Here is a 27,742-nt window from a genome sequence, read left to right as displayed (position 1 = left end):
CAATTTTAACATCTCAAAGGGAGACACACTGAGGAGGAGCACCTGACACCCACCTGCTGGATTTATGCCCCTTTCTCCATTTTTTCTCTTTAGCATGATAAATAGCACAGCTTCTTTTCAAAAGAAACCCTGCACATGACCTTGCATGGAGAGCAGCAAGAGGCACTGACTGCATCTGCAAACAGCCCAATTGCAAAAAAACTGGGAAAAGCCTCAATCTGCACAATTTATGGTGTTTCTTTAGTTGTCACTAAACCCCAGCTCTGTTCTGTCTCAAATTTAACATGACACAGCAAGTTAAGTATTCTAAGGTTGGTTTGTTTTTTGTTTGCTTCCCCACCCCCTTAGGTCTTGAGACAAGGACAAGAGTTATGCTTGCTTGAAAATTTTATTGACAACTGTTTGGTCCCAACACACAAAACAGCACTTGAGCCACAAAAGAAAGTGTCCAAACAAAGTAGACAGCTAAGAAAAGAAGTCTTTCTTCTCTCTCCCATTCCAAGGAAAAAATAGTGCATAAATTGAGGGCTTCAGTGACATTTTTTCTTTTAAACAAACATGAATCTGAAGTAGTACATTTATTTGCTAAATTAAAGAATTTCATGGTTGCAATGCTTTTAAATCTGTAAGTCACATCATTCATTTAACCCTTTGGATAAAAAAATATATTGCAATTCAATTAGCTATTTTGTTACACTATGAACACAACTTCTCAAAAGTATTATTCTATTACTTTCAAACAGCAATTTCAGCAGAATCACACATGAATCCAGATAAGATATGCTGACCTCCATATGTGGTATAACCACCACATTACTTGGATAAACACCATATTTTCCTCTGAAGCAAAAACCTGGTTTTCTTTAGTACTCCAAATGACTTGTAGCTGCTTCTCATGAAAATACTGTTTCAGGCTGGTCTCTTCTCCAATGCATGCTCTCCTGAAACAAAGATCTGGCCTGACCACTGTCAACCTTATCAAAGTTAAGGTGAAAGCAGATTTTCTTGCATTTAACTCACTAAAAACATTCCAAGAAAACTTACTTCTACATTTCTTCTTCTATAACAGTATGTCTGTAGAGGTTTACTGTGGACTCAAAATACTGTGCCATAATGCTCAGAAAAACTTCCCAGTGTTTCTTTGCACTTACAATGGCTATAAACTCACTACTGGTAATACTTGCCTAAATATAAAAGATTTTATAACAAAATCTGACTAGTAAAATTCTGTCCATAGCCATTGTTCAGTGGCATTTCCTGCTGCTGGCTGAAAAATTAGAGCCTGTGTTCCATCTCTTGCATATTACAATAGAATCCATCTAAAAAAATACTCAGTTGGCCAGTGGAAAACTTCTAGTATAGGTTCTTTCAATACTACAAGCATTTATTTGCTGCCTGGCAAATACAACCCATTGTAAATGCCATGGTTACCCAGAATGGGTAGAAAGTCTCACACACTGGACAGTTCTGCTAACTAGAGTTAAGGTCATCCACTGACTCAGCCTCTCTCCCAAAGCTGGCCCTTGCAAAAGCCAACACAAGATACCACGAATTCAAAAAGCTGCCAACACTAGGAGTAAGTCTTAGAATAAAAACAGACACAGCTAAAAGACAGCACATCAAAGGAGCTTCCCATTTACTGTGCTTAGAAATAGGAAAACAAGGTTAAGCAGAACAACCTTAGCATTTCCACATGTAGCTAGAACTTTCCTTACAGGTGGAAATAGCATCAATGCCTTCCATCACCAGCCATTTTAATAAGACCTGCTCCATTATCTGTAATTTATGCATTAGATGCATATTTCAGAATCTTCCTAACTTCATCTCTAGACACAATGAAAATGTGTGTGTCTGTATCTTACACTCATGACATCAAGACAGTCTTTCCCTTAAGCAAACCCATGCCAGACAAACCAAATATGAGGGAAGGGTAAAGCACCAGTGTCCTAGAAAGCTCCTAAATGGAACTGAAAGCTACAGCAAAACCACATTTAAAACAAGTTTTACACAAGACCCACAGCCTCCTACAGACATCTTTAGACAAGCATTTCTAATGCAGTTACAAGTCATCTGAAAGGTCAGAGAACAAGTTTCCCCTCTGGAGGACAATCAGCTCCCCTCACTTTTGTCATCCCAGGTCAGCGAGTTAAAATTTCTCAACAGGCTTTTGAAAGACAAATCATGCATTTCATTAATACTGTCTGAAACAATACCAGTAAGCAACAGCCTATAGAATACAATATGCTACATGTATGATTACATCACCAACAAGGCTTAAAGAAAATAAAATCTGTTCCGTGTTTGTTGAATTAATATTTTGCTTTTACTGAACACATTTATGAAAAACTGTAAAATTTAAGAATAATTTAACAAATGCCAGATTTTTTTTCAAAATAATAGAAAAAAATCTGCTCTGCTAACAGCTGTGTTCAGTGTAAAAGGAACAAAATTTTCACAGAATACATTAAATACAAATTAATTCCTCTAGGTTTTCCATTAAAATACACATGGGCTAGCAAACAGCTTTACTTTGTGCACAGTCCATAGGTATTTGTCCTTCACACTAAAAAGAAAGAGTTAAAGCTTGGTTACAGGTGCAAGTGAGAAGTTTGCTGCCAATTTGACCTTGTTTTTGTGTTGCTTTTTGGCTGGGCTGTCCGTTGCTTCTTTGTTTACTTGGGTTTCAGAGGACTGACAGGGAGGCACTGAAGCATTCTCTGTGGTGTCAGACACCACAGAACCAGAGATCAGCTTTTCTTGAGCTGTGGTAACAATTGTCTGTTTTTCTTCTTCTGTTAAAATCATTATCTCTGAAATAAATAAGACAAGTCAATTTATTGATGCTCTTCTTTAAAAAAAAAAATACTATTTCTCTGCTGTTAGGCAATAAAATACTCAAAGAGAATTCATCAGCCCAATTTGAAGCAACAAAGGGAGGCAAACTCTTACCTGGGAGGGGTGCAGGGCGTTCCTCGAACTGAATGAGGTCTGCAGACTCAAGAACCACGGGGTCAGGTCTCAGCTGGGGGGATGGCAGGCAGGAAGGGACTGGCTCACACAGGAGATCAACAGGAGATGTGTTGGTGAGGCAAAGAAGTTCCTGCTCTGTTTGATTAGAAACTACAAAAATAAGGGAACATCTTTCAGAGCATCTGTAAGCTGTGAAGGTGTCACTACTGTCACAGGTAAAGTCTCCAGATGCAAGCCTGAGGATTTCAGAACTATGCTCTGTTTGAAATACTAACACCACCCTAATTTCATTAATGCTAATTAATCTCAGATTCATTTACTGCATCAAGAGCATCTAAGTAACATGCAGGAGACACTGCTAGCAGAAGCAGCTGCTGACCCCCCTCTCTCATTAGCCTCATGTCCATAGACTTAAATTTCCAGCAAATCCCTGGGAAGCAGTACCCAGAAGTTCTCTCCCTATACACACAGACATTTATAGACCAGCAGTTCAGAACAAAAGCCTAACCACAAACTCAGAGAAGTTCAACAAGCTTTCAAGCCAAAATGCATATTTACACAAGTTCAGATTTACTAACTCACCTTTCCCCATGCTGCTTCAATTATTCTGCTTATTGCCCCTAAGACAATAAATTCCTTATACAAACCAGCTTTGCATTACCATTGCTGGGCCCTCCTAGATTTAGTTCCATTGAGGAAGTGGATGCTTGGGTCTCCATAATATGTCCATTATTGTCAGCAAGTTGATTTCCATGATCATCTACATGATCAGCAGGGGGAAAACTAGGTGAGCTAAAACGAGCTACAAAAAGGCAAGTTCATTGGGTTAGTCAACTCAAGCTGCCTCTTAAAAAAAAAAAAAAAAACAAACCAAGATACTGCTCAAAATTGAAATGGCTTACTTTTCATATCATTCTTCAGGACTACAATTCTCTTATGGCCATGTCCTTTAATCCAGACCACCTGTTAAGAAGGAAGCAGAATTGAACATCAGCATGTGCTGAGCTCAAAGCATTTGCTCACAGCCTTTCATGCAGCTTTGCACTGACATGATTTCCACAGTAAACTAAAGCACATTGCTAATCTGTACTACACCAGTCAAGTAAAGGCTCAAAGTAACTGATACCAAAGGCAAACTATAGTGACAGAAAGTATAGTAAATAAACATGAATGAAGCTAAATGGTTAAACATGGAACTGAAAAATTCCTTTTGATCACTCTTCAGAAAGATTGGCTTACTTAAAGGGAATACTATAGCCACAAACTATGTCACAATTATCCCAGAGCACTTAGGATATGTGGATAACAAGAACATGGCACTTCTGACAAGGTCCCAGAATTCACTCCCAACCCAATCATGCACTCTGATCAAAATGAAGGTTCAGTACTGTACAACCATTCATTCACACAGACAGAAAATCAATTCTCTCACTCAGAGATGCCACGAATGTTTACAGCCTTACTAGGAACAGTTCTTAAGCAAAATTTCACCAAAACATGTGTGCTGGTTAATCTTCTTTTCCAAATTTCTCAGAAGTGCATTAAAAATACAACTGGAATAAGCTTCTCTGAAGAAGGTAATTATTCCAGTAACTCAACCCAACTAAAAGAAGCTGTGGTTGTGTAACTACTTTTAATCCATACAGAAATCTCAATGTAATTGCGCAAAACTGAGTTCTTCACACCTGTGGAATTGCTCCCAAGAGCTCTTCTAAATTATTGCATCCATATGCTTTAGGCTGCAGCACTTCTCCTGTGTATTTGCTGTATGCTACTGGGAACTCATGAAGAAAAATTTGCTGATAATGGTAAGTGTGAAGTAAGGACCTCACATTCTTTGCAAAAACATACAGATTTGTAAGCTTGACATATTCTTCTGCTGCACCATTGGTAAAAACCTAGCAGAAAAAGGAAAAAAAAAAGGAGAAAGAATTAGAGCACACACTTCCATAGCCTCTAGGCACAATGGCTTTTCAAACATATCAGAAAGGCAAGAGCTTACACACCTCAACCAAGTAAGGCAGACTCTTCAGGAGTTCAGTTAAGGTCATAAATCCATATTCACATGGATTAAGTGAAGTACTGTGGACTGTTTCATAATGTTGCTTAAGCTGCTCAACTGAGAGCAAGGATGTTCCATCCCAGGACATCAGCAAGACCAGCAACTGGGCAGTCAGAGTCCGCAGAGATTTTCTATTTATCAGCTGAATTTGCTTACCAGACTCTGTGTCAACCACCTGGAAAAATTAATTGGGACACAGAAGAGACTGAATTAAAATTAAGATGTATAGCTGGGGTTTATTTGAGCATAGCTGTATCTGATATTCCCCTAGTGAAAGGCACACAAAATTAAGCACCCTATTACATGTAAATATCTACTTCAAATACTCAAAACCTGTACAGCTGTGCAGCAGTTTCTGTCCACTGGAAGGTATGATTTTACTCTTTGTTACAAGCCAGGTGGTCCTGACTGAGCTCCAGCCTAACACCAGCTGCTAAGTCAACAAAACTGGAACAACTAAACCAATGTACCCAGATCCATGTAACTCCAACCTCTCTTTTCCACTGGCACAGAAGACCACCTATGTATGTTCATTCAGAGTCAAAGTCTCAAATCACAGCTAAAAAAGAAAAAAGTAAAGGAATTGAATATATTAGAAGACTGAAAACTACTACAGTTATCAGAAGACTTTTTTACAGGTAGAAGTCAGGTGGGGGAAAAAAACCAATTTGTACTGTTAAAGTAAGTATTACATTAGAATCTTTCACTTATCATTTGTTAAATAAACATGAGTATTCCCAGAGAATGCTGCAAGGTTACAAAGGAGCAGAGAGAACATCATAAGAATATAGAAACTACATTTAAAACCCTCTTGTAATTTCCCCTTCCTGACTTAATGATGTACTCCAGAAACAACATTTCATTACAGGTACTGAGCCACGTCCTGTGAGATGGAGAACTCCTTAACACAACTGTGGTATTTGTAGGGGTCCCCAGGATGAGGTGAGAGATGAGTGAGTCTGACTCCATGTTCTTAGAAGGCTAATTTATTATTTTATTATATTATATTAAAAAGTACTATACTAAAACTATACTAAAGAATACAGAAAGGATACAGACAGAAGACTTAACAAGAATGATAATGAAAAATTCATGACTGACTCCTAAGAGTCCGACACAGCTGATGGTGATTGGTCATTAAGTAAAAACAATTCACATGAAACCAATCAAACAATGACCAGCTGGCAAACAATCTCCAGACAACATTTCAAAGCAGCAAAACACAGAAGCACCAAATGAGAGATTCTTTTTTCTCTGAGGCTTCTCATCTTCCCAGCAGAAGAAATCCTGGGGAAGGGATTTTTCAGAAAATACGACAGTGACAACACAACCCCCCCATGCTGGCAGCCAGGGCCAAGGGGTTACCTTCACCACGTGGCAGAGTTTCTGCATGAGGGCTGGCACGGAGCTGACGTCGAAGTCGTGCAGGCGCAGGGCGTAGCCGAAGGTGCGGCTGTACTCGGGCAGCAGGTCAGCCAGCAGCAGCGCATTGTCCTTCTGCGCCCGCAGCAGCTTCACCAGCTGGGCAGCCACTGCCTTCACCTGCTCCACCTCCGTCAGCGTCAGGATCTTCTCCTCCCCACACTCCAGCACCTACAGAACACAAGAGCACTCAGCTGAGGTGATTGATGCAGGCTGGATGAACAAAGTGTCAGCTGCAGCTCAAACTCAGGGACTGCAGGCAGGGATTTGCTGTGCACCAGGACTCTGCCACCTCAAAAGCTGTTTGTACAGCAAGCAAAACCATTCAATGTCTGAATAAAAAAAGCAGCGAAAATCTTAACTTTTTAAAAGCAAATTGAACACAATTATAATAAAACTTAGCTCCAATTTTGAGACACTGAATTTTGTTTGAATTTTTTAACAAACAGCCTCCTGAATGTGCTCAAAACCATGGACCATTTTACCAAAATAGCATTAAGATTTTCTTAAATACAGCTGATTAAATATTACAGGTGCAGAATTTATAACTCACACTAAAGTTTATGAGAAATATAACCCCTGCTGAAACAGTTGTATACATTCCAGAAAAATGTTTTAGTCCAGCTTATGAATTTGAACTTACAAGTAAGACATCTGGTATGGCTTCAAAGAGTTCAAGTAGTTTTGTAAACCCATAGTAAGCGAGTTTGCACTGGCGCCCAAAGTGGTGGTGGTAACAGGGAATGAATTTATTGAAGGGCATTCGGAAATGGGGCTGGTGCCGCAGCAGATCCACCACCTCCTTGGAAAACTGCTTGGTTCTTTCAATTTCCTCCTGGGTACGCTCTAAAATTAAAAAATAACAAAGAGAGAGCTACATCCCAACACACTTACGAAATGCAGCAGAATACAATAGGCAAACAGTGGCTTGTTTTCAGCATGATCATGTATTGTGCCAAGCCACTCTTCTTCTACCACTGAGACCTTTACTAGGCTCACATATTTAAAAGTCCAAAATAGTCAGGTTATCAGGCCTTTAGAAGGTTTTTAAATGGTCAAATATGTTGGTGCTTTTTCCTGTATGAAAACAATCCACTGTCTAATCATTTCACAGAAAGCACAACTACATGCAGAAGTAGTAACATTATTTTATGTTTTCCACCACCTGTTTTCCTGCTCTATTAAGTGTTCAGAGAATGACATTCTTAATTGCTAGAACTTAGCAACTTTGTTATAAAGGTAGAAACACAATTATAAAAAAATCCAACTTACTCCTACACGTTTGAGTTACCAAAAGCTTTAGAACAGTCAAAGAACAATCTATTTAGAAACAACACAAGAAACTTTGATGGACATACCTCTTTTAGGAATACAAATCACCATTTCATTGTCTTGCTGTGACAAACAGATGGTTGTATCTGGAATTTCTGATATAATATCAGCCAGTTCACACACTCCATACTCAGTAACATCCCAATCCTTAGAGAAACACCTGAAAGTTTCAAAAAGTTATGTGTAATACAAGTATTAATGCATGCTGTGGAGGCAAAAAATACATTTTTTGGTGAGCTGAGAAAGCAAGCCTCAAATACTAAAAAACAGAAGGACAATTTCCACATTGGCAATACCATCCTGGGAAACAAAGGGAAACTAGAAATCCATTCTAGCCAGAGAAGTAAGATTTACTGTCATGAGAACAATCAGTGTAACAAAGAGCTGTACATCTCAACCAGTGGTTTTAAGTGCTTTAGGAACATGTAATTGTGCTGTGTATACAGCTCCAGCTGGCTATACTTCTACAGAGTATTCTCTGTATTTGCTTAATAGTTACAGCCATACACTCTTTTAAACAAAAATAGGTCTCAAGAGAAGGCAGAGACCATCTCCTGGAAAACATCATATTAAAGCTTCCCAGTACTGTGTAATGTATTAAAATGTGTTTTACTCTTCCCACTTTTCCAACCAAAACCTCTCAGGTCCCAGAACACTTCACACTCTTATTCAACCAGTGGCCAGTGCTGACTCTACATTAAATAAATTTATAAACAACCAATAATGTATTTTTGCCAAGAGTGGAAATAGGAAAGTGCATTCCCAATGAGCTGTTGGCACATGATTTAGAACAGCACACACGTAAAGGCAGATCCACAGGTTCACCCTAAGATGCCATGTGTTGTTTAAAGCACAAAGCTATTACTTCCTATCTTCCTATTAAAGAAAGCATCAGTCCTGGTTCTTAAAAAACCCAAATAAAACCCTACTTTTTAGGATGCTAGCACAGAAGGTTCCAGATAGCTATTACTCCTAACTTTTGCCACTGCTAGATCCAGTTAAAGGAGTAAAAGTAACTCCTAGCAGGTAATCTATTCATTTTATATTTCCTTCTGAAGAAAGCCTAAGCTAAGCTTTCCCTTTACTGTTCAAGTTAATGTGCCATGACCTACTTGCTTAAATCCAACACTGCAGTCATGGCTTCAAAGAAAACTAATGAAATACAATAACCCATTTCCAATCCCAATGAAGTTAAATGAACCTAAAGTACTAAAGGGAGGAATAAAACATGGCAGAGAGCTTTTCATTTTTGTTTTCATTGGAAGTGTGAACTTCCATATTGCAATGAAAAGGCAATGTAGTCAATACAGCTTTGTTTTGAGATTTTATGTGCTGACTCCTCTTACACTAGGTATTAAAATCACCATTCATAGACAGGCCCTGCACAGTTTCATTAGGGTAACTTACCAGTGATAAGCCTGCAAGAATTCCCTCACAATAACTTGCTTGCTGGCCTGGGACTTGAGCAGCTTCAGTAAATCTTGAGTGAAGCGCTTCACCTGAGCTCTGTGCGTGAGCGTTAACAAGCGTTTGGAACCCATGCCCAGAATCTGAAAGAAAACCAGATTTGGTCACTCACATCCAGCACCCTCAGCATTCACAGGCCAGTATTAATATAGGTAGGCTAGAAAAAGAATATAATAGAGACAGCATCTGGAATGGAGCCTCACAGGGCCACTCACTTTCTGTACTAAGAACTATGCCCTTGAGAAATTCAATACTTCATCCATGAGTGCTACTGCAACTTCTGCACATTTGTATTGGTTATTTAAAAATCCTACAACCAAATGCTGTTCAAAGTTTTAAGTGAATGTGACCACAGGGGTTTTGTAATAAGGTTACACGACTTATTTCTCACAGAAATCCCTTCAAGCCACAGGCTACACAATCTCAGCCCAACTCATGAGCACTCAGAATTCGCAGTGTTCTTATGTTGCACAGAGCACAATTAAAAACTTTTACCCAAGCACCAGCCATAGGTTAAAAGCAGCTTCAAACTTTATCCCTGAGGTTTCCCCAGAAGTTGTTTTGAAAGGGTGGGCATGGAAACAGCATCTCAAAAAAGAACACACCCACCAAGGTTCAGTCAACCAGCTCTTTCCAGGGGCACTAGGTACTGCCCAGCACCTATTCTACAACAGCAACCAGGAATTGAGATGGCTGCAGCCACAATTCCCCAGGTCAGAGTGGCCAGTAGCACACTCACCTGCAGCACATGAGGCACTGCTTCCAGCAGCTCCATCAATTTGGAATAGCCGTAGTCAGACACTCGGCACTGCTTGGCAAAGTGGTGATGGTAGGTTGGGATGAATTTGCTGACAGGGATGACACAGGATGGTTGGCTTTTGAGCAGATCTATCACTTCTCGACTGAACTGAATGAGCTGGGGATTACCTACAGGGCTCTTGGAACGCAGAAGCCAGGGATCTACAAACAAAAAAGTCATATTATTGTACCTTCCACAAGTACTCTTCCACCAAACACTTAACTTTACTTATGGATTGAAGCTACAGCATAAGAGGAAAGCATGAACATTCAACCTGAAAGTTTCTCCTTGTAAAAAGTTTAAGCAATTATACATGGTTATTTTATTAGTTTAATTTTTAAGCATAAAAAAATTAGTTAAGAGAAAAAGTTTTTAACAGGAATACTTACCTGCAGTAGGAGGTGGTGGTTTGTTATGTATCCATTTGATAACTTTAATGCCATTTTGGGCAGTGGCAATGTTAACTCCAGGAACACAGGTAATCAGATGTTCTAAGGGAACACCACCTTGCCCTTCTGGCACCATTTCAAGATCATTGAACTCTGACATGTAACAATCAGGAAAACTATGGAGGCAAAAAAAAGCTTCCATTATACACTAAAATATCACTACAATAATTGTCCTAAAACCAATATTTTGAGACATTTCATGAGCAAGATATCAACAACTGACACATGACAGAAATCTTCATAAAATACATATTTTAAATAAGTGCTGGTTTTGCTAAACAAGATTTTTAAAAGTGATCACTTCATAGTATATTCATTTGCTCTAAAGGATACCATGTTATGTAATAACTGAGTTCATATAGAACAGGTAATTCCCAAAAAGTTTTAAATCTTCAACCTATCAGAAGTTACTAAAAACAGAAATTAAAATACATTACCTTAGTAAAGGCACAGTACCCTCATGCGTCTGTAGAAGACTGTGAACTTGGGGAGCAAATGTCTTCAGAGACAAAACCACAAAAGGAATTCTATAAGAATCTGGATCAAACTCATGTTCACTGCAAAAATAAGAGATTCGGGTTATTATGCTTACTCTACACACAGCTTTAACATAATATCTGTGCTCACATAGATATTAAACATTATACTATATGCACATAATACAGTACAACCAACTTTCATGATTTTTCCCCAAAAAGAATACAGCTACAGCAAATTTCCAGAAGTAACATTTAGAAGGCCATATTTTTATTACCTAATAAAACTTCTACATTATATTTTAGCAGCACATACCAGGCAGTTAACAATAATCACCTAATAATTACTCTACTAGCACAACCTGGCAGATGTTGAATTAAACAAAAAACTTAATATATGGCTTCAAGAAACCTGCAACTCCCTATGAATCACTTACTAAATATAGCTGGAGGACAAAATCAGCAACAATAACATAATGAAATTCAGGTAATAGAAGTCTCTGGTATGTATAACCTTCCTACATAGCCAGAGGAACGCAGGGAACCTTCCAGCTTCCATTAAAGAGGTGTTCAATCCTGGCAGCTGTGCTAGAACACAATCATCTTACCTGGACACACCAACCTATGAGAACTGCCTAGAAAATCCACTGGCCCATCTCACTATTTTCTGCCTTATACTTGTAAACATATGAGGAGTGATTAGAGCACATTATGAGAACACACACCTGGACTTTAATATACTGGCTCACTATAATGCTGTTGAAATATTTGAAATATTTATAGTATTTTATACACAGCTTACATAAAGTCTTTATTCAGGCAATGCTGCTTACAAACAGGCTCGTGATATTCCAACTCTTCAAATATTATTGGGCTACAGTTTGCTGAGGAGCCATCATGTGACTGTGAGGATCCCAAGGGGCTCTGCCTGGCTTGGCTGCTGGGCAGGAGGCACACGAGCCTGCCGCTCCCCTGGTCACGGATGGCCACGGTGTCCGTCAGTCTGTACAAGTCTGACACAATCAGCTTACGGCCAAACCTGAGAGGGAGACATTGAAATAAAGGCACTTTATAAAGGCAGCTAAGGCAATGCTGTTATCTGCCTTTTTTGTTTAATAAACAGGAATATGCTAGAAACTATTCAATGCAGAATGTTAAAGTAACTAACCTAGTCAATCAATGCAGAAGAATTGAGTAAAATACTGAAAGTAGAACCCTCTAAAAAAGGCCAGTTTTGCCATAATTGCCTCTGGTACAAAATATGCTGCAGCACCTAAGAACAAAAATTCATAATTCTCCACTCTACATCACTGCAAACAACCATACATGATCAGATTCTTTTTTTAGAAGCACTGGAGAGGAAACCACCAGGAACTTACTTTTTTTCATAGATTTCTATGAATTTGAACACAGGCAAACAACAAGCAGGTGCATCCTGCAGAATTGACATTGCTTCTGAGCTGTAAGAGAAGTTTTGCAGCATTAGCACAAAATTAATTTGCTGTAATTAGACTGCAATCTAAATAAGCAAGATATTTAGAGATGCAGTTTATGAACTAGACATAAAACAGGACAAAGTGTGTTCCCTTCCATTTCAGCACTATAAAAGTTGTCATTTTAGATCAGGGAGCACAAGTAGTAACATTTCTGCTAATTCATCAGGTCCTGTGCCTAAAGGAGAGGTGGTGCTAAAATCTGAGCATCTATAAAATGCAACAAAGCTGCAGCATTAGAAGTTACCAGCCTGGTCATTACATTACAAACTTTGAAGAGGAAAGAATGAAATAAAGCTGTAAATTATACAATGGCAAGTAGTACATAATTGTAGAATAGTTTTCATTCTGTGAATAAATGATGACAACTTCTTTTCTAATGCTTTCTTTCAGTAAGGAAAAAAATAAATACTTGTACGCTCAGTAGCATCAGCACTCTTAAGTTGTATCACATTCCAGGTAGCAAATGAAATGCTGTTGGTGTTTCCAATTGTGCACCCACCCTCAAAAACTAAATTCATACACACTTTCTTGGAAGAAAGAAGAAATAAAGATGCCCAGTGTAATCTTAACTCAGCTGCACAAATTAAGTTAAAGGTATATCAGTATTATGCAAGAAGAGCAACACACCTATTAAACCTTCTTAGGGACCTGGAGTCTTCAGATGGAACTTTGAATATAAGCAGCACAGAAATCTAAACTAAAAGCCAGCCTAGTTGCATTTAACACATTCATCAGGTCACACAACAGATTTTACCTTACTTCCCTATTATCCCTTTAAGCAGTATTTTAAATCATCTCTCAGCTACTAAGACATGCTAGGACAATTAAGAAGATGCGAAAGTGCTTATTACCTAAGCAGAGAGAGTGATTTACTAGCAGCTCCCGTTGCTAATGAGACCTGGATCCTCTTACTGCCAATTTTGTATCTGTGCAGACTGTTGACAGCACTGATGGCTTCTTGCAGATTCTCCATCTGAACCATAGCCTTCAGCTGGTAGTCTGTGTGGGGACTGAGCTCCACACTTTTTACCTGAGAGGAAGAAAACACCTCATACATTTACACCAAAACATTAACCCAAGTCACCACCAGAGCAGAGTCTTGCACTGGCCAAGAGCCAACAACAAAAGGGAAGGGAGTGTGATGAACCACAGCAATCAGGGCAATGCCAACAAGAGCCCAGCACAGCGATCCCGGACTAAGGCAAGCCCATGGCATTTCATTAACACAAGCATCATCTTTCAATGTAAAGATTATGCCAGAAAAATGTCATCCACAGATCAGACAGAAATAGGACCACTGACCTCACCTTCCATAATTGCTTTTTACCAATTCACACTTCCCCTGCTTTTGATCACTTCTGACTCAAAACAGGTTTTACTGTGATTTTTAAGCTGACGTTAGGAATTCAGCTCTACAGCTTAAAAAGGTTATCCTGTTAAAGCTTAAGTCTCATCCCTACATACTAATGAGCCATTTACTAAGAATTTTATATAACAAACTTCAGAATACCAGATCTATGAAGACCACACACAAATTAAAAACCTAGTACAAGTGGTTATCTGGTCTTTTTAAAGAAAAAAAACCCCACAATCCATTCTTTTAATAAAGTTTAAAAGTCCTGCTCCTAAACCTTTCTCTTTCTGCTCACCTGAACCTAAAACCACACCCCTAAATACATAAACAGGAACTATATAAACACAGATTTAATAAAAGAATTTGAGCCTTTACCTTGCCATGTCTTGAGAAGATTTCTTGTAAATTTTGCTGCAATTCTTTTCTGGACAATCTGTAATCTATGTTGCTGATCTGAATGTCTGCACCATTTGCAAAGGGATCAGGGCAGTCTGTACCACTGGTATGATTCACTACATTAAATGTGAGTGGAGATGATCTATTTGAAAGGTTGGGAGACATACTCCTGGGTAAAATAAAAATATTTATGATCTGAAGGAACAGCACAATTCCAAAATATATATCTCAAAATCAGATAACAGACACAGGTCAAGTGCATAAATACAGCACTTAAAAGGGATTTTCCCAGTACACATGTACAGGCAAAACAAATTCCAGCACAAACAAATGAGCTGTGAATAATCAATGCATGTACTGGTGAAGTCTCACTTCCCCTCCCAAGACAGACAGACAGACAGACACTTACCGAGATGACCAGCAACTCTGAGACATGAGTAAAGGACTGAGTTGTCTTGAGGCCGTCAGCTTACTGAAAGCAGAGGGATAGCTGACCTGAAATACAGTTTCATCTTTATCTTTTTTATCTACAGGGGAATTGGTAATGCTCCTGGAAGCAGAGGCCTCTTTTCTATTTACAAATACATAGAAAAAAAAAGAGAAAGCATCATGTTGCAGAATTTACATTAAAAAAATATGTTACTAGTGTCTACATATTTTTTTATTCTTAAACATACTTCTGACTATTTTTGGAGGATGATTCTCCTGCTCCCATTTTTTTGGTTGCCAGAGACACAGAAATTGCTGCATTAGAGTTACTCTGAGGAGAAGGAATTTGTTCTCTTAAACGTTCTTGCTGGTTTTCAGTATTTCTACTGACGTTCTTTGATTCGAGGCGGCACAGCTCCTGTGTGAAACAGATAAAAAAGGTCAGCATCAAAGCACCACTCATCCCTTGCCAGAGGCCTTCTTTCTGATGGAAGGCTAGATGGCTGACCATTTTTTCTTTCATAGTGTTTTCACTGGTATTTCATAACAAGGAATTTTTGACTTCCTGTGGCAGAAGACAGTAAAGTGCTAATTAGTCAAAATGTTTTGCTACACTATAGGCCTAACCCCACCTCTCCTTAAAACAAGCAAAATGGATCACTCTAGATGTTACCCATCACCAGTGCAAAAGTCAAAAGTGGCTAAAATTTGAGAGCAAGTACCAGCAGTACTTCCAAACTGACAAAAACGAGGCAGGGAGAGGGGACAACAACCACCCTCACATTAAGTGTCTGCTTCCCAAGCAGATGAACACAGCTCTCATTCAGGAATGTCACCACATGTTACAGTTATTCATTTATTAGGACTGACAAGTTAAAGCAGTAACAGAAGCAATCCTCAGAACACAAGGAAAAGTAAGAATAGGGAACAAGGCAGAACAACAATACCTGTAAACTTTTGACATTTGTGGGTTTGATGACAGATCCATGAATCTGGAATCCCCTCCCAGCAGAGCCTTTGGTACCAGCAGACTGATCATTTGAATCTTTGTTGAGGAGGCACAGCTTTGTGTTCTTGTTTACTTTTTTGGGAGACTTGACCTTGTCAGTTCCCACAAAGCTGGAGCTTTTTGTTTCATTGAGTTCTTTGTTTTTGGGAGTGAAAGACACTACAATCCTGTTTCCAAAAACATCTTCGTTTTCCATTCGCTTCCGCGCCCGTTCCGCACTCTCCTGATTTAAGAAGCGGAGAATCGCGCTGCTTCCAGAAATGCTCAGCACCTTCCCTCCACAGTTGTCTGACAAACGCCGCAGGCGATTGCTGACACTTTTGCTGTCTCTGTTTGTTGGCAGATTATAGACATATAACAGTGTATGACAAGCCTGTCAAAAGGGAGGAAGATTTTAATCTGATTATGCCAGAACACCCTCTGGTTCAAAAGCACTAGTTCTAACACTGGTTCTGGTGACCCTGCCCTCCTCCCACCACCTCCATCCCATCACCAAGTCACTCCTTTTGCAGCACTCAATTTGTTTGAAAAACTCTTATACCAGGACAGATCCTCAAACTTCCATCTCCAATAAGTCAGAACAGACTACAGAGTCCCTATCAATTCTCCAGATGAGAAAGCACCATTGTTAACTATCCAATAACCTATATATTCTATACATGCATGTGAAAGCATAGGTCAGGAAGTTATTTCAAGAAAGAAAAAGTCACGAGTGCTGGAAAAAGCCACCACAACGTATCCAGAGGGAATCACCAAGGAAGGCAAAAACCCAAGAAAAGAAACAGTCACTCAAAACTTAAGAATGCATCACTAAGATGTCCTAATGCACAGCTAAGTTCTTACCCAAACTTTCTGCAAGGTAAAGAAAAGCAAGTAAGATACCAATAAATATTTTACCAGATAGGGTAAGAATTGCGCCTTTACTATTTCACTTTTTAGTTCACTACTTTCCCGTTTAGTATTTCACTCCTCCTGCCTGAAAGCAGAAAGCAAACATTCACAGTAACTGACAGACAGTGGCCAAATACACAGGAGACATTCCCCATCATAATTAACACACATGTAATTTCAGCCTGCTCTCGTCCTAAATGACAACAAAAACTGCAATTTGACACTTGGAAATGTCTGCTGCATCAAGAATTAAAATCTTTACCGGCATTTTCAGTGGTAACCTTGGTGGCAAGTCTGAAATAAATTCTTCAAAACAAATAAGTTCATGGGCATGATGTAAGAGTGCTTCTGAAGCTTGGTTTTTATGGACCAAAATGATTCGGAAACCGTGGCGATGTCTCAGGTCACTCAGTTCCAAAGCAAAGTTCACATCCGCTGGAGGGGGAAAAATGAAACAGGCAAGGAAACACTTGAAAAATCTAAAACATATGATTGAAGGAAAAAACCCATTAATCTCACTCAACAGGTTCTATTTCTCATTGGAAATTGCCAGTGAAAAAGCACCAACAGCTTCTCAGCCATTATTTAAATCAGCAGTTCACATTCAGTCGCAAGACAAGGGCTTCCTTTTAACAGCAGCTTGTAGCAATTCATCAGCAGGGCACTGGACTGGTACTGGGTATTTCTAGAGCAAACATCTGTTTAACTTTAGGGAGAAACCCAAAGCCAACACACAGCAATTCAACAGCTGAGTGGATTGCAGATTGAACCGTATAATATGGAATATGCTGCTATGAGAATTAAAAAAATACATTTTGCTTAGACCATATATACAACTCCATGAGTTTTAATTTATGAGCTTCCTGCTGAGGCTAACTTTAGACAGTAGTCACACACATACCTACTGACACTCAAAAAAGCATCAAATCATAACAGTGACTGAACTGAGCCAAGTTCTCATCTTACTGTCCCTGCTTTTCCTTTGCTGCCACTGACATTAAGAATTCTTCAACAGCTCAGTTAAAGCTGAAACACCACCCTTGGAAATCAAAATAGTGCCATATGTAAAAATACTATGGAAGAGAGGAATTGAAGCCAGCACTGTAGCTGAGTACCACAAACACTCACTTGACACAAGAACCACAGTGGCAGGTGCAGTGTGTGTATCAGCAAATCTCCTCAGACTCTGTCTGAGTTTGTCATCAGCAGCATTCTTGGCTGTAGCATTGATGTGTGCAACAGTCACCTGTGGAAATACATAAATACACTCTGAAGAAAAGCTTCAATGTGAATTGTGCTTATTTCAATTGAATTTAAAAAAAAGCTAAAATACAAGCTCTTCCATGCACTTTTAATTTAGGTAAATTAATGTACACATGCACAGAATAGAATACATAGGGATGTGAGCACTAAACTTCAACCCTAGTTGTTCAGCAATATCTTTGGGGTGACTTCTGCTGTTCTGCATTAAGGATCACAACTCATACACCTCAAAAATATTCCAAAAAACTGTCAACCTATTAACATATCTGTAATTTAGAGGGTGGAAATTTCTGACATAGAAACCAGCACAAAAAGTTATTAAAAAATACCAAGAAACTGAAGATATCAATGGAAAATATATGTATGTTAAAGGTACTCCAAACAATAGCATTGATCTACAGGTGTCCTTACCAATCAGCACAGTATTCACCAAGAAATAAAGGAGTTAATTTCACAGAATCATAGCTCTTTTAGCTTAATCATTTGATCACAGATTTGAAGGATAACAAAAACTCCGCCACCACATTTTGGTGGATGAGATAAATACACTCTTGTGAAAATTAAAACTAAAGCTGTTACCTACATATAACAGAATGCAGATTCACTTAAAAACTATCACAGCAGCAAAAATAAATCAGTATTAGAGAGCCCACCCATAAACTAAAGATGAACTAAACCCACAGAAGCAAACAAAGCTTTAATGAATATGAATCAATCATGGCCCATTCAAAGTACAGAAATTCTCAGGCAAGAACACCAAGCTGGTGCTGGTTGCATACCTGGCAGTTGTTTAGCTCCTGAATAACTTCTTTATTTTCTTTACTGATGTCACACACACAGATGAATTCTGCCTCTCTGTGACCTTTAAAAAACTTCTCCCGAATCCTCTGCACAACTGCCACAGCTGAACGGCCAGTGGGAACTGAGCAGTTTTCAATATCCCAGAAGACTCCAATGGGGGGCAAGTTTTCCAGAACCTGGCCTGTGACTGCAACTTCTGGGGACCCTGTGCAGGTGTAAGAACACAGCTCATTTTTATTTCCAAATACTGAAAACATTAAACTTAGTATAGTATGATCCTTGCACATGGGAAGTTTTATGAACAACATTCCCAGGAATGCAAGTTCAGTTTTACTTTCTTAAGGAATCCCACAAACAATGAGTCTTAAACAAAAATTTACTCACTGTCAGATTAGGATAAAGATGCAAGACAACTTTGACTTTACTTTTAAGCTCTCAAACAATCAAGTAAAATATTTTTTAAACATTACCAAATACCAAAAAAAAACTGTCTGAAGTTGTGTAACACTTGGTGCTGTGCAAGTAACAGAAGCAAAACATGGAAACTGTTAAAATTTACACTGTGGATTAGATAAGAAATCTGAACAAAACTGGATGAGATGACCAGTACCATGATGGTGATTAGAGAAAATCAAGGCAATATAGAACTAACAAAGTATCCTACAGCTCAGGAGAGTTAGTATAGAATTTTTTCTACTGCAGGCTAAGCTGGTGTTTCAGCACTCTGAAAGTAGATTTAAATTTGAACTAACATTATGTAACCATTCCATTCCCCACAAAACAACTTGAAAAGCAACATGAGGAACGGCACAGAATCCTCACAGTTGAAAAACAAGCTACAAATTAATGTTACCTGAGAATTTAAAATAAGGCACACCTGACAATCATATTTGTTTGAGAGTATGTTGGCTGGCTACCCGAAAGATTCACTGGAATGGCATTTGGTAAAAGACACTTGATTGATGTGTCTTACCTTAAAATGGATGCAGTTTTAAAGTAACAGTAAAACTCTCAATTTCTTAATATTCTGTGACTTTAAAGTTTATAACTTTTATACTAGATATGATTTTGTAGTTGAAGCAGTACTAATATTGCAGAAAGATCAAGCAATTATTTCACACAGTATTTTCCTTTTAAGAACACTTGAGAATTATAAATGTTACACATTTACTGCATATGGAGTGACAATAGACACTAGACTATGAAAATGATTTACAAATATGGCTGAAGATAATTTCTTTACACATCACGAGAACAAAATAGCTTCCAAGTCAGCAGAATTTCTTTTTCTAGTTCTTAAAACAGTAAAAATAATAACAGCAAAATCAAAAGTCTATATAAACAATACATTAAATTGGCTACATAGTCAAAACACGTAAAAACAAGTAATGAATTTTCACAACAGAGACAAGGTATTCTTTTACTGTCTAGTCTTCTATGACTTTATAGAAGTTTCCAGATAATAGTGCAATTTAAGAGAACTCTTGCTGTGTAACAGCACCTAAAAGGAGAACATCCACTAAATGGAAGTTTCAAGCAAATGTGGTTTACCATATTTCTGTGGTGATTTGCCAAGGCTGCTTGCCAGTATCAAACTCTTCTCATTTCCTGTTCCTTTGGTTCCACAGCCATTACAGATTGGGATAGGAACAGGTGCAGTCTGTGCACTTGGAGGAGGAATATTTGGCCAGATTTTAGCAGCATCAACTAGGCTGTTTCTGGTTGGCTGTTGGGACAATTTTTCAGAATACAAGTTCATTTAGTATACAATATTAACACATGCTATTCAATGCTACAAACAACTCTGTTTCCTTTCTGCAACAAATGCCAGTTCAGATGTCCTTTAAAATGCTAATTAACAACAGTATGATGGCATGAAGGAACTTCTATCCCAGCACATTCAGCTTTAGATTTCCAAATGCAAGGAAAGAGTCTACTAAACTCAACATATGAAGACATGCCACCTTTAAGTGGTACAAATATGCATCCTTTAAAAAAAACCCAACAAAAACCAAAGACCTAGTATACAAAACCTGCACATGGAGAGTAGAAGGGGTGATAATTCCAAATATGTTGAATTGACCATTTAGTTCACTAAAACTCACTTTTATATTGGAAACTTAAACTTTGAAGTTTAAGTAACAGATATTGCAAAGTTGAGTATATTATTTCACTAGAAATTCCTAGTAATAGTCAAGCACAGTTCTAACAAGCTTTGAATTTTACTAAATTGGTACTAAAGTATAAATGACAAATTTAGGAAGACTGAACTAAGATCTATCAAACCAAACCAAGACTAGAATGTCCTTGTAGCTTAAGATGTATTGCCTGACTTACAAATGGCTCTTTATTGATCAGCTGCCCAAGGGTACATCTTAATGGCTGTTAGCCTTTTCCCAGAGTCCCTACCATGGAACAGTTTAATTGGAGCTGTAAAGAAGAGATGACTAGATTTGAAAGAAGTTAAAACTCTGCTCAAGTACATTACAGATCCCCTGAAGACTGAACATTGTGATAGCTCTTTTGTCTTCCCATTGCACTGAACGTTACCTCAGGAAAGAGCTCAGCTTCCAAAAGGCTGTCTGCACATCTGGACCGTGCATCACCAACCAGGGGGATGCAAACTGCACCCCCAGGAGCTGTTGCTTTGCTCAAGCTACACACTTTGGACACGAACCACGCAGCAGAGTAAGGAAGGAGAAAGGTGGGGTGTACAAACCTTGCTCAAGCAGTCAGTGCAGTAGTGAGAGCCCTTCAGACACACGGGGGGCACCACGTTTAGGTGCAGAGGGTTGGCGCACACGCGTGGCGGCAGCTCCGGCTGTGCAACGTGCTCGTCCAAGTGCCCCGCAGCCCCAGTGGTGAACTCGGGACAGGGGAAATAGCCAGAGGATGGGCAGCTCGGCAGGGCTGGGAACTGATGCAGCTTGTGCACGTTACCGTGACACGGCTGGAAATGGAGTTTTCCACAACAGGCCAGATGCTGACAGGAAGATACACTGTTTTCTACACACACACCAGAGAACTCACTGGAAATTCCTGCCAAATTGCTTCTAGTTGGAGGGTTCTTCAGTGAAGATGCAGACTGATAAGCAAATCCTGACCCTACTTGACAAGTTATCGTCCCAGTGCTTTTTGAGTCTAATATCGTGCCAGGGTGAATCAGGTTCCCACCTCCACCACCACCACAGTGCATTTGTGGAGCGCAAGAAGAGTCAGAGCCATGAGCACAGCAGCTTACTTTGGGGCCAGGGGAAAGCTGTAGTTGCTGTTGCTGAAGAGGATGAACATCGGGAAGCGGCACTGCTGGAAACAATTTAGAGCCGGCATGAGGAGATGAAGCATCCTTCAATTCTACAGCAGCTTTCTTGTTCTCCATGTAATCTTTCTGGAAAATGAAAGCTCAGTTACATTCATGTACATGAATAAAACAATTTTATAGGGTAAGAAGCAGGTATTTTTAGACTATTATGATTTTAGATTTAAAGTGCTATCTTTATGACTACTATTACCTTACTGAGTGAACATGTAAAACATTACAGAGAACCATGCCAGGTCCATGTGCCAGCCCTAGATATACTGGTATCAGTGGACTTTGGAAGCAACAAACCCAGAGAGGTATAAACCAAACAGCAAGGAGTCCACAAAACAGAACCAGAGAAGCAGAAAATTGTTAGGCCAAGGGTGAAAGAACCACTTCACAAGTTGCACATCCGTAAGGCACCATATTTTAGCTTGAATAAAGATTAAAAAATTTATTAAAATTGTGAAAATAATGTATTAAAGAATATGACTTAAAAAAAAATTAGAAATTACATCAAGAAGGTAATAGAGCAGAGGCCAAAGAAAGCTAAAGTTTCACAATAACTAAGTGGTCTTTGTCTACTCTGATTTAAGATAGCAAGATGTTCAGACAAAAAGAGAAAATTTTTTAAAATGCCAGCAGTGAAAACCGAGCAAGGTTAAAAGAAGCAGAACAGTCAAGGTCAGCAGAGGTAATCTGGACAGAACATTGCTACAAAATTTCTGAACAACTTTTATTTTTCAAATTGAATTTAATGCATTTCCTACTACACATGAATGAATAATTAATTACTCATTCTTCTCTACTTGATGCTACATCTCATGAAGATAAACTCAGCCAAAAATCTGTCTGGAACTGATTTATATAATAAATTCCAGATTTGATGGCAGCTTCCTTCCTAACCCTCAACAGATGAAAACAGCAACATGCTCATCCATTTCTCTTATGTCTCTACTTAGTCAGATTAAATGTGTGTGAAGAGCTTTCCTTAACAGTTGGAGCTCACTTGCTCAAGTACCTAATTGTGCTGTACTACTCCTTCTAATCCACAGCCCTTTGCATCTTAAATGCATAGAATTATGTACATTAAAGGAACATTTAAAGAAATGGAAGCAAGGGAAAAGTAGGACCTTGTGAAGAACAGTATCCACAATTGCTGTAGCTACTACATAATAATAATAATTCAGAGAGCTAAATCTGCCTCCAAACTAAACAGATGAATTGGAAGCATGACCTCCTCACTCCACTCTTCAGCAACAACTTGGCAGAGCTCCCCAGAAGCTCCTCACACACCTTTTGGGCAGCCAGCTGCATTACCCCAAAGCTGTGGAGAGGAAAGCCTGACAAGCAAAGCAGCTTGCCCCTTCTCACCAACACTCCTGTGAGAGGTGTGAACACAACCCAAGGCCCCACACCCCCAAGCAGGTTTTGTACTCACCTTGGCAGCTGCTGTCTCCTCCTCCTCCCCTCCCCTCCCCACCCCCTCAGTCAATAACCCCACTGGAGTCAGCACCCAGCCCCTCTGCACTGGGAGCCCCCTCTCAGGGCAGGCAGGAATTACCGTTTTTGCACTACAAGGCAAAGCCTTCTCAGCAGCAGAAAAGCAATTAGAAAGCTTCCAGAGCCATGGCTTAGCATCATTCTCTTGTCTCTGAAGCCATCCCAAGGATCTATTGCAGAGGTTCTCCGTCCTGTTTCCTTCCATCATACAGCCAAACAAAAAGGTTCAACATCCTTTCATCCCCCCTTCCTTTCATTCTTCCCACCTGCTAAGAGGAAAAAACAAAAAGTATGCTTTAAATAACCTTTAAAGCAAGACAGAGAAAAATCAGGGTGGTCTTAAGAATTCCATTACCGCTCTGCCAGTGAACCTGCTTTAATTATGTTAAATATAATTATGGCTATAGCCAAGGCCTCAACTACCCTTTCTAACACAGGAATGCTCCTCGTGACCCACAGCACAGAAGAACCAGTCTGAGGAGAAACACCTTGAAGTCCATGGCATTATCTGGAGTCACACAGCTACTGACATAAAAGAGTATACCCCCAAACTTTCAGTGCACTCTCCTAGAAAGCAGATCCAGGGGGCAAGAACGGCTCAACTGTAAATACACAACAGGTGCAACTGAACTTGGCTGAAACAATTGAGCTGTGTATTCATTGTTTTTCCATTGGTTAAGAAAACCTATACACAACACACCTGTATTAAGCACACAGTATTTAGCATTTAAACAGAGCTTCAAATTACTAAAATAACTTACAAATACTTCCGCTAATCCTCAAGTTGCCCTACTGCACATCAATTTAGCTTTACAGAACCACAAAGCAACCTAAAGCTCAGTGCCAGGAAAACAATGGTTAGCAATGAGGCATTTTACCCTCCGACTCCGCGCTGCATTCATTAGACTACACTCCTTCTGGTTCTTTTGCATTTAATAACAGAATAACCATAGAACACACTACATGGCACTACATTTACCTCTGCATTATTTTTAACCTCGAAAGAAGTTTTACTTTTTCTTCTAAGCAGAAATCTTTATTCACGCGAATTCTAGCTACCCAAAATTTACGCTGCCTACAAGAACAAGTTCATCAAGTTTTACAACTCCAGAGTACGTTACTTTTGCATGTGTTTGATAGCAGCGGTTTATTCGGAATTAACACGATTAACTGAAAACAGTAAGCGTGACATTATCCACACATGCCCGCGCTTTGCCCCCTCTGTCCCGAGGCTCCGGGCCGCTGCCAGCCCGACCCTCCGCCCGCCGCCCCCCGGCCCCAGAGCGCTAACGGGCTCCGGCCGCCCCGGGCCGAGGCGGCCGCAGCTCCGGCCGCAGGACGGGCCGAGCCGTGCGGGGCCGGCCCTTTGTTGCCGCAGCAGCCCCGCGCTGCCGGGGGCCCGGCCGTGCCCCCCCGGCCGCCTCACCTGCGCCGGCCCCGCCGCCCCGCGCCCGCCGCCGCCGCGGCCCCTCCGGCCCTTTGTTGTCCTCCCTCCTCCCGCTCCTTCTGCCGTCAGGCGCCCCGCGCGCCGCAAAGCAGCGCGCTGCCGCAAAGCCGGCCGTCGTAACGCCGCGCGCCCGCCTCCTTTAAAGCAGCGGCCGCGAGACGGGTCCGGAGCGGTGCGAGCGGGGTGAAACACACACAAACACGGGTAAAACACGCACAAACACGGGTAAAACACCACAAACCAGGGTAAAACACGCACAAACACGGGTAAAACACACACAGACTCGGGTGGAACACGCAGAGCCTCCGCCGTCAGGCAGCGCTGGAGCCGTGAGGTGAATGTGTGAGGGTGCCTGCAGGGAGGGCTCCGAGCAGGGACCGGGCTCTGCTCCCAGGGCCCAGCAATGGCACAGGAGGAACGGGCAGGAATTGATGCCCGGGAAGTTCCACCTGAACACGAGGAAGAACTTCCTCCCTGTGAGTGACCGAGCCCTGGGACAGATTGTCCAGAGAGGCTCTGGAGTCTACCTCGCTGCAGATATTTCAGAAATCTGCTGTTTGCTTATTTCAACAGACATGTCTGACCTCTCTGTGCTTTCTCTGGGTGCCTTGGGCATCATTAGCTATCCCCCAAGTCAGATGTTACACAGCTTGAAAATACAAAGCAATAACTGGCTAAAAACCAAAAAGAACAACTTTCAAAGAACCCACTGGATTAGGCATTAGTGTGTCCCCACCCCTTGACAAAGCACCTGAAGTCTGCTGACCAAAGAAGCATCAAGAAAGCTGTGGGCATCCACTCAGGGTCACTGCTCTGCTGATGTGGTGGCACTGGCAACTCACTAGAGGTCACCGGGCTTTGCTCATTTCAGGATTGTATAACTTTCCACTGTGGTATTTTTCCTCTTGAATCTTTTTGTTGCTAATAGTGCTTGTCTCAACAACACTGCCTCTATTTCTAATTTTCCTCTTTGTCTTTCTACAGAGGTGGCTCTGTCTCACGGTTTAACAGCTCCCTCGGAAGGCTGGGCCAAAGTGATGCAGCCAATCCTGGCATCCAGGCTGGGCTTGCTCCTCAGCTGGTGGCTGAGCCCCTCAAGGACAGAGGTTAGTGACAGCGCAGGGTGGCATCTGCCTTTTGGTGCCTCAGTGTCTTTTGATCATAATTATGGTATTAGGCTAAGCTGGAATTTACTTGCACCTTGGCCTAAGAGACTGCAGCCAGCAGCAAGGAGAAGCCGTGGTGACCAAGCTCAGAGCCACAGCCAGGCTTGCCAGGGTCACTCATCACTGCTGTGTGCCAAGGCTGAGAGAGCTGCTGTGTTCTGCTCTGCTTAATAAACCAGTGCTATTAATGAGCATTTGACAGTTTCATCAAAAATGTGTCAGTTTGAGGTATCAGAAGGTTTTTAAAGTAGTGAGAATCTGTTTCTTGCTTAAGTACGTGAAATTCTGGTTCTCCATATACAGATTGCAGAGAATTATATAACATCTTTAAAGAGACAGAGAAAAAGGTTTTATTCCTGTTAAATACTTGCTCTTCAGTGAGAGCAATATTTCCAAATGATATTCTTGTCACGTTTTATGGGTGTCAGTAATTAATTTGAATAAAAAAAGGAGTTCAGTAGTTTGTAATGACAATTGGTGAGCAGTTCCTGCTCCATCCATGGAGTGGGCGGTATGGTGAGTTAATTCTCTAAGAAAAGCAAGTATTTTTCCCAACAGAAGTTTATTGCCAAAAGATAAGGTGTTACAACCTTACCAGAACTTACAGTGGAAAAATTTCTGTCCACTTAGTTTTTGTGGAAGCATCAGTGTGGCCTTCTCATTAAAATAACCAGCCCATAAATCCTAGCACCACAAAGATCTGCCAGTTGTTAATTATTAATCAGCAAACTAAAAATAAATGCACAAAATAATTTCTCCTCCTCTGCTAATTTTGAAATAGACAAGTGTTCTCATTCTTCTTGCAAACAAGGCAGTCCCAATGATTACAGTAACCTTTTTTAAAGAATGTTTATTGTTTTTTACAGTAGTGCCTCTGAGCCCCTGTGTTCGTTAGGGTGCTGTTTCATTGTCTCAGAATTTGATGAGAGGCTCTCAGCTTTTTCTGAAATCTGAGAATATTTGCTGTGTTTTACAAGTATTTCAAGATGAGAAATATCAAAAATACCCAGCTGTACCTTTGACATAATCTGTGTAGTCATACTATCCTCAAAAATTTGCTTAAAGTGTTGAAGTAAAATGTCCTTTGTCCCAAACTTGTGAACAATGTATAATTTGTTTTAATTACTGGCAACATACTACAATAGCATGTGGTTTATTTTCTGTAACTTATCTGATAATAAAAACATTCTTGGGCAATGACAGAACTGCAAATGCTATTAACCCAATTTTTTAAATGCCTTATTTAGTTTTCTCTTCATAGTTTTGTGATAGTTTGTCTCCATTTACTTCTGCTGAACATTTGAACTGAAAATATAGTTATTTTGCTGAATGTCTGACAAGAAAGTAGAATAGTTTTTGTCACCCTTCTCAGTTAAAGTTATCTGAGTTATGGACAGATTCCTTTTAGTGCAATACTTATAGAGAAGCATCTGTCCTCTTAGCTACAGTCCCAGCCTTACAAAGCCTTCGGGAGAGGTGTATTTCCAGTTTGGACAAGTCTTTTCAGAGCCAGGCCGTGCTGCAGGCCCGGTGTTACATCAGAGGTAGACGAACGTGGGAGCCCATCCCACTGCTGTTTGGGGCTGAGGTGGCACTCGGTGACACTCGGTGACACATGGCCCTGCCCGTGCGGGCCGCAGAGATACACGTGCGATAATTTGTGGGTTTGTTTTGGCTCCGGCGAACAAATGCCAGGCACCACTAATGAG

At 40.2% G+C, this 27,742-nt stretch overlaps 1 protein-coding gene across 2 annotated transcripts; it reads right to left on the bottom strand.

Annotated features, from left to right (window-relative positions):
• Positions 1-369: 369 nt before the first annotated feature.
• On the bottom strand, positions 370-24,918 carry MARF1 (meiosis regulator and mRNA stability factor 1). Of its 2 annotated transcripts, none has more exons than XM_084216467.1 (27): positions 24,847-24,918; positions 23,482-23,686; positions 21,336-22,004; positions 20,168-20,342; positions 18,595-18,821; positions 17,681-17,798; positions 16,815-16,987; positions 15,600-16,034; positions 14,901-15,070; positions 14,633-14,794; positions 14,203-14,392; positions 13,325-13,503; positions 12,357-12,437; positions 11,780-12,016; positions 10,939-11,058; positions 10,442-10,617; positions 9,993-10,213; positions 9,194-9,336; positions 7,813-7,946; positions 7,098-7,300; positions 6,398-6,625; positions 4,977-5,207; positions 4,656-4,868; positions 3,873-3,933; positions 3,632-3,772; positions 2,950-3,120; positions 370-2,810 (listed from the first exon to the last, which is right to left on the bottom strand). In XM_084216467.1, the coding sequence occupies exons 2-27, from the start codon at positions 23,626-23,628 to the stop codon at positions 2,578-2,580; spliced, it is 5,238 nt and encodes a 1,745-aa protein (XP_084072593.1). In that variant the 5' UTR covers positions 23,629-23,686; positions 24,847-24,918; the 3' UTR covers positions 370-2,577. The 2 variants fall into 2 exon arrangements, with proteins under 2 accessions (XP_084072593.1, XP_084072594.1); XM_084216468.1 differs by having other exon boundaries at positions 21,858-22,004.
• Between the last annotated feature and the right edge of the window lie 2,824 nt (positions 24,919-27,742).

The sequence above is a fragment of the Fringilla coelebs genome (assembly GCF_963513975.1).
Source record: "Fringilla coelebs genome assembly, chromosome: 16".
NCBI lineage: Eukaryota > Metazoa > Chordata > Aves > Passeriformes > Fringillidae > Fringilla > Fringilla coelebs.
The sequence above is the reverse complement of the archived record's forward strand: the minus strand, read 5'-3'. Positions and strand labels throughout refer to the sequence as shown.

Excerpts from the sequence above, each read along its gene's own strand:
- MARF1 (XM_084216467.1), bottom strand. The coding sequence starts at position 23,628 with ATGATGGAAGGAAACAGGACGGAGAACCTCTGCAATAGATCCTTGGGA. Across the intron at positions 22,005-23,481 it reads TGCCTTGTAGTGCAAAAACG|AAAGATTACATGGAGAACAA; the intron begins GTAATTCCTGCC and ends TTCATTTTCCAG. Across the intron at positions 14,393-14,632 it reads CAGAGTTGCTGGTCATCTCG|GAGTATGTCTCCCAACCTTT; the intron begins GTAAGTGTCTGT and ends TATTTTACCCAG.